Source organism: Loxodonta africana, chromosome 9 (assembly GCF_030014295.1).
Source record: "Loxodonta africana isolate mLoxAfr1 chromosome 9, mLoxAfr1.hap2, whole genome shotgun sequence".
Classification (NCBI taxonomy): domain Eukaryota; kingdom Metazoa; phylum Chordata; class Mammalia; order Proboscidea; family Elephantidae; genus Loxodonta; species Loxodonta africana.
In genome coordinates this window covers 82,653,680-82,659,968 of record NC_087350.1, presented here as the reverse complement: position 1 = coordinate 82,659,968, position 6,289 = coordinate 82,653,680, and the positions used below count along the sequence as shown (strand labels likewise).

At 52.9% G+C, this 6,289-nt stretch overlaps 1 protein-coding gene across 1 annotated transcript; it reads right to left on the bottom strand.

Moving 5' to 3' along the window:
* Positions 1-364: 364 nt before the first annotated feature.
* FANCG (FA complementation group G) lies at positions 365-5,839 on the bottom strand. The gene is made up of 14 exons (XM_010587855.3): positions 5,733-5,839; positions 5,443-5,533; positions 4,970-5,101; positions 4,510-4,712; positions 3,883-4,018; positions 3,586-3,716; positions 3,338-3,484; positions 3,052-3,203; positions 2,603-2,669; positions 2,038-2,327; positions 1,858-1,904; positions 1,510-1,665; positions 890-1,013; positions 365-736 (listed from the first exon to the last, which is right to left on the bottom strand). The coding sequence occupies exons 1-14, from the start codon at positions 5,823-5,825 to the stop codon at positions 628-630; spliced, it is 1,878 nt and encodes a 625-aa protein (XP_010586157.1). The 5' UTR covers positions 5,826-5,839; the 3' UTR covers positions 365-627.
* Between the last annotated feature and the right edge of the window lie 450 nt (positions 5,840-6,289).

The following is a 6,289-nucleotide window of genomic DNA, read 5'->3' as shown; positions in this document are numbered from 1 at the left end:
TAGAATTTGGCACTGCGGAGAGGGGAGTCACCCAGAGACTCAATGGTCTGCCTGTCCCTCTTCTTATTATCAAGCACCCAACCTTGTCCTAGGAGATCTGCCCAGACCACCCTCCCAACGCGATTCTACTCATTCGGTCACTTAGCACAGGATCCTGGATTCGGGGCTCTGCTTTTAGGCAATGGGAAGGACTAATGCCACTGCGTCCTGAGTAAGGGTTCCAATAACCCTTTCCTCACCCCAGACTTCAAACTCATAAGGTAGGAGATGATGGTAGGAGAGGGGTATCTTAGACAACCAGCACTCAAATGAATCTAGAAGCTAAAAGCCTTCCCACTCAAGTATATACAGTAGACAGACAAGATAAATATGAGATTTTACTTAATACATAAAAAAACATGCCATAAACAAATTCAATGTCTTGTTGGAGGTCGCAGGGGGATGCTTCCTTTGGAACCAGGATGGCAGTTACTAGGCCAAATTTGGCAGGACACCTACCAACCTCTCCAACTGGAATTATGTAAGAGTGGGAAGCTCCAGCCACATTTTCCAAAGATGGTAAAGAAAAGTCCTCCCCACAGAGAGGCGTTGGGGGGCCAGCTCAAGCTGGTCTAGGAAACATGGCAGCTACAGATCAGAAGTCTCCAGCAGAGATGTCCGAAACTCTTCCAGGAGGGTTTCCTGGTCCAGAGGGTGGATCCAGCTCAAGCAGGTTTCTAGGTATAGGGGGAGAGACCTAAAGAGCAAGAAGGAAGATGCCCCAGAGTGAAGGTTAGGCAGAAGGTTGGGCAGCCATCTCTTCCCTTTTATTCCCCACCACCCCCAACAGGCCTGAGGCTCCAGGACTTCAAGTGCCTCTCAGCCCCAAGCCAGCAGGCCTCAGCCTCACCATGTGGCATCCTCTGGTGGCAGCTCAGTTTGGGCCTCTAACCTCCACCAGAAAGCAGTGGCCTCATTCCTCCGATCCAGTCTCCTCAGAGTCTGAAGCAGGTGAAAGGAAGCATCTCGATTACCTGTACCCCCACCCCAGAGTAGAGCCTTAGATCTTGACAGAGACTTAGGCATCGTTTTATAAAAGGGGAAACTGGGGCCTGGAGAGGGTAAATGTCTTGCCTACAGTCACACATGGAACTTGAGATAGATCATTCCTAACAATTCCTATCCCAGGGTCCACCTTGAATGTCACTCACAAATGTAGAAGCTGTCTTCTTTCACCTGCCCAGGACAAAAGGCTCAGCCGGCACTGCTCCTCCTACCCAAATCACTGCTACTACAATCACTGTCTTTTTGTCTGAGGACATGGGAAGACCTGGGAACTCTTGGGGGCTCTGTATACACATTTGTATATGTCTATATGTGCACCTGGTTATGTCCCTAGATATATATAGCATAATCCCATTCACCTCTCCTATCTGGGAATACCAATTTTACATCCATGCCCGATACCTCCCCTAGGCCTCTCTGTCCATGCACATTTGTACATATCTGATCTCATGCAAGTATACAAACCTGGGCATATTTGCACGCTGAGGAGGAAGTCCTGCAGAGCTTTGGTATCCTGGCCACTGGCCACCCATACCAGTCCACGACTAATCAGAGCAGCTAATCGAAGCTGTTGCAGTGCCACATCTGGTCTGCACCTCTGGTCACTGTTGGAAGCAGCCCCTGGGAACCACTCTCAAAGTCAAGAAGTGGTTTCCCAGTCACAGTCACCAAAATCCTAAGTCCCTCCCTATCTTTTCCATGTCCGTAGTCCTCTTGCCTTTAGTCTCCTGATGGGTTGGGACACATGGAAAGAGAACCCATCTCCATCACCACCACTTCCAGGAGGGAAGATGAACATTAAGTCTAGATTACCTTGTTCTCTGTCCTCAGGTGTGGCCCGGAAGAGCAGCTCAAGGCACCTGAAGCGGGATGTGGCGTAGAGGTTCAACCTAAGAAACTCTGGGGCAGCTAGGTAAGGACAGAGCTCCCACTCTGGTCCCAATCAGAAAATTACCCCCCTACCCCATGTCCCCCAGGGCTTCTCAAACTCACCGGCTAAATTCACTAACTGCCTCTTTTTGGTCCCCCATTTTCACCCAGGCCTGACCCTGAAGCAGGTAGGTGGCAGAGACCCAGAGTGGGCAGTTTATTGGCTCCTTGGCTCCATTTCTGGCATCTTCCCATGACCAGGGCATCTTGGGAAGTAGGGATGATGTTCGGATGAGCAGCTCCTCACAAACAGTCAAAGCATCCTGGGCTCGGTTTGCCTGGATCAGCGCTGCTGCTGCCTCCAAGAACACCTCAGGCATACAGGGCCCAGGAGGGCAGGGGAGTGGGGAAAACTGGGGTGGGAGGAAAGTGTAGTGTCTTGAAGAGGCATAAGCCACTGTCCCCAGCCTCTTTACTAGGCTTTAGTACCATGCAAAGACTATCCATTGCTTGTTGCTCTGGACCTCTTGCTCTGGGAAGCCTTCTCTATCTGGTCCCCACCTATACCACTCTCACCATCCAGATTGGACAAACAGAACTGTAGAGGTAGAAACAGCAGTCCTGCTCTACTCCAAAGGGGACCTCAGCCTTCCTTACCTATTGCAAAGAACCTCAAAGACGCACCTACCCTTGGCTCCAGGCCATCCAGCAACAGGGCCAGCAGGTCCAAGTAATGCTCTGCAGCATCCTCTGCCCTGAGGAGTCATAGACAATGCACCTCACCTCAGGCCTCTGGCAGGTCCCTCCAACGTTTTCTCTTAGCTAACAGAAGGATGCTCGAGGGCCCTAGGGGATGAGGGTGGTGTCTTGGGGGCTCCAACCCTAGCTCAGTGGATATTCCCTAATTATAGAATGGATTCAGGAAGAGACTTCAGAGTTTTAAAGATATAAGAGGTTAATGCCTGGGTGAAGAATTCTCAGTTCAGGTCCAGCAGCAAGACAGGAGGCCAAGAGTAGGGACCTAGGTCCCACTACTACCTGCTCTAGCCCCCAATCCCAAGAACAGAAGCAGAGTCACATTCCAGAGAAGGCATCAGAAGTGAGAAGGGAGCTCATATGAGCAAGGGGGAACGTCACCTGCCCGTCTGTAGGCATCGGCTTGCTAGTAGGTGCTTGGCCTGGCTCTGTGTGCCACAGTAAAGGGGAGAGTCTGGATTAGGTTGTGGGAGTAGCAACTCTACCTCAATGAGAAGTTGGGGGGTTTCAGAGTTCTGGGTGACACTCAGGGCCTAAAGGGGACAGAAAGAAAAAAGTATAATTTTTTGGAGCCATACTTCCTTATACTTGTAGCTTGACTAGTCACCGCACTGCAAGCACCTCAGTAATCCTCCACCCTGTGTTTTCACTGGGCATAGTTTCTTACATCAACCAGCAGCTCCAGACTCTCCAGCTCTGCTGCTGTGTCCCCCAGTTGCCGATATAGCCTGGAGGCCTCCAGAAGCGGGGGACCCCAAACAGATCCCCCTTTCAGGGCTGCAACCAAGTACAGCAATGCTCTCTGTGGATTGCCCTAGAGGGGTGGGAGGACATGGGCCTCAGCTACCCTCACAAAGCAGAAAGCTGCCCATAACACTCGTGGTTTCCCTTCACCAACCCCAGGACTGTCTTTACCATCTTACGGAGACAGGTCCCCAGCGCCGTGTACACCTGGACCAACACGGGCCGTGAACACAGACCTGAGGCTGCTTCCTGCAGGCTACTCAGTGCCCTGGGTAGGGTCCCTGTGATTAGCTCCTGGAGGCCTGAGGGAAATCGGGGCATGAGCTTACAGAGGTCCATAGGGCAGGATGAATAATGGGTTACAAGAACCCATGGGGCTGAACAGGACATGACAGAGAGGCCATGAGCCCAGACGGCCCCTTGGGACAGGAAGTGGGAAAGAAGAGATGAGTCAGGTTGTTAGCTGACCTTGACAGAGGGCAGATGCTGTCAAAAGGACATCCCTTAAGCCCCGGGCATCCTGCAGGGTCAGTGGAGCATCTGACTCCTCAACTGGGGGGCTCCAAGTTTTTAGCAGCAGCAGCAGATCCTCAGAGGCCCCACTCTGGGAAGAAAAAGATGACTAGAGGCTTCAAGTTCGTAACCATCCCCTCTTCTCCTGTCTCAGTCTACCCTGGCTGAAACATTGAGCTTTAGGGTCCTCCTGCTCCCTGCTCCCTCAATTCTAAGAGATAGATAACTATGGGGCAAGGATAAAGGGAAGAAGAAAAACCTGGGGCAGTGAGGATCGATTCTAGTTCACCTTCTCACTCATGATAAGCCCATGAGGACAAGAAGCAAGGCACCATGTCCGGGTTACTGATAAGACAGGCTGGGAAGTGACTTGAGCAAGGTCATGAGAACCCTAACCTTACCCAACATCATTAGGCCATAAAAAACACTCCCAAGAGAATCCCCCAATGAGGGCCCAAACAGAACAAGGTCATTCAAGAGTTCCAGGTCTCTGACCACCAACCAAACAGCCTTTCCAGCACATAATGATTGTACTGCAGCCAGGGAAGGGGGTTCTTCCATCCAGGTCACTTCCCTTATTACCTGGCTGCCATTCAGCGACTGCAGAAGCAAGGCCAGATCCCCAAGACGGTCAGTACTCAGCCAGAGGGCAGCCTGCAGGCCAGCCAGGTGGTGCAAGGCAGGAAGTAGCTCCGGCAGAAGGGAGGAAATATGGAGGACAGAGTCCCACAGCTCCCTGAGCCCACATTCCAGCCGGGGTCCTAGCTGCTCCTGGGCCTCTAACACTGTAGAGCACACATGCACAGCTGAGGTGGGACCTCATCGTCTATCCCCTCACCCACATCTCTTCATCTTCCTCTTCTGCGGAAGCCCAAGGGTCACAATAAGAATGCCTCAACCTGGTCTGAGGGGTACAAACAGGATCAGAGAAGAGAATCTATCTGTGGAGGTGACAGATTATGGTGCTCCTCCCATCTCCCTAAAAGGGCTTAAACTCAGACTGCAGCTGCCAGGGGCATGGGAGTCAATCTCTGACCCTCACCTCTCTCTAGGCCCTGTTGGATATCCTGGGCCTGGTCCTCAGTGAAGCCCTGGGTATGGCTCACTTTCAGTGTAATAAAGTTGCAGATGACAGTCAGCTCCAAGGGAAGAGCAGAAATAGCTGCAGGAAGCCCTGGAGCAACAAATGCTGGTCTCACTGACTATTCCCCAAAAGATTCCCCAAATAAGATCCCTGCTCAAAGATCACCCACTCCAACCAAAATGATCTCAATAAAGAACCCACTCTCTGGACAGAGTCTGGACTAGAAACCACTTCTTCAAGTGGCAGTGAAAGAGAGAGAGAGAAAGAGTGTGTAATTACTTGTACAACGATGAAGCCACCCCAGTCCAGTCTGTACCTTAAACACAACTCCCTAACCCCTGAGTGATCATCTCAACCCCAGAAATGCAGAAGCGGAGCGGTTCTCCGGCGGCAGAGGGGAAATGACCATCCTGGGCAGGACCCTCGCTTACCCCTCAGACTATGAAGGAGTTCCCTGAACCCTTGCAGTGCATCCTGAGCCAAATGCTGTTGCCTCAATAACAGACCGGAGTCCTGAGTCACCTGTCAAATGTGGGAGGGGGTGTCACTGAGGATAAGTCCTTCTCTCTCCCTTTGTGGCAGAGGCAGGGGATGTCATTCTCCAGTCATTTCTGGCTCTTTGGGAGTGGTCAAGCTCAGCCTCTCCCCAGCAGGGGTAATTCCGCTGCAAACCCACTTTCCAGAGGCTTGGGGCTGGCAAGGGTTTCAGCCACAGCATTACCTTGGCCTGCCGAACTAGCAAGTCATTCTTTTCCCTCCAAAGGTCCAGGCAGCTGGCGCGCGGCGATGGTGAGTCCAGAGGGGTCTGGGACATGGTGGCCGAGGCTGGGGCTGGACACCCGGAGCGGGTACCGAAGCCTCCCACTTGAAAGTGGAGGGACCCCGCGCCCTTCCGCACGCCGCCGCGGCTCCCCTGCTTCCCTCGGGTTATCTGCCAGGCCGCCCCACCCTTTTGGAGAAAGGAACTCTCTTCCCTTCCCGCCGCCCGCCCCAGCTTCCAATCTCGCCTCTGGTTGGCCGAGCCTACCAAACTCGCAGCTGTGGTTGGTCGTCTTCAAGAGCTGGTGCTCGCGGAACACTCGGGGAAAAAACGAGTCTGGCCCGGACCATAGAGAGGCTGGTGCTGGGCGGAGGAGGATGGAGTCTGTAAGCGCGGATGTCTCTCGGCTAGCGGTTCGGTCGGCTTGGCTTTCGCGGAGCCCGAAACCTTGAGAAAGGGTAGAATGGAGCCGATCTCGGCACCACAGTCGGTGGCTCGACCCTTCCTCGCAGTGACAC

What these genes read in the sequence shown, in the direction of transcription:
- FANCG (XM_010587855.3), bottom strand. Translation starts at nt 5,825, where the DNA reads ATGTCCCAGACCCCTCTGGACTCACCATCGCCGCGCGCCAGCTGCCTG. An exon ending in TGCTAGTTCGGCAGGCCAAG is followed by an intron (nt 5,534 to 5,732) that starts GTAATGCTGTGG and finishes CACATTTGACAG; the next exon opens with GTGACTCAGGACTCCGGTCT. An exon ending in ACCTGAGGACAGAGAACAAG is followed by an intron (nt 1,666 to 1,857) that starts GTAATCTAGACT and finishes AGTGGTTCCCAG; the next exon opens with GGGCTGCTTCCAACAGTGAC.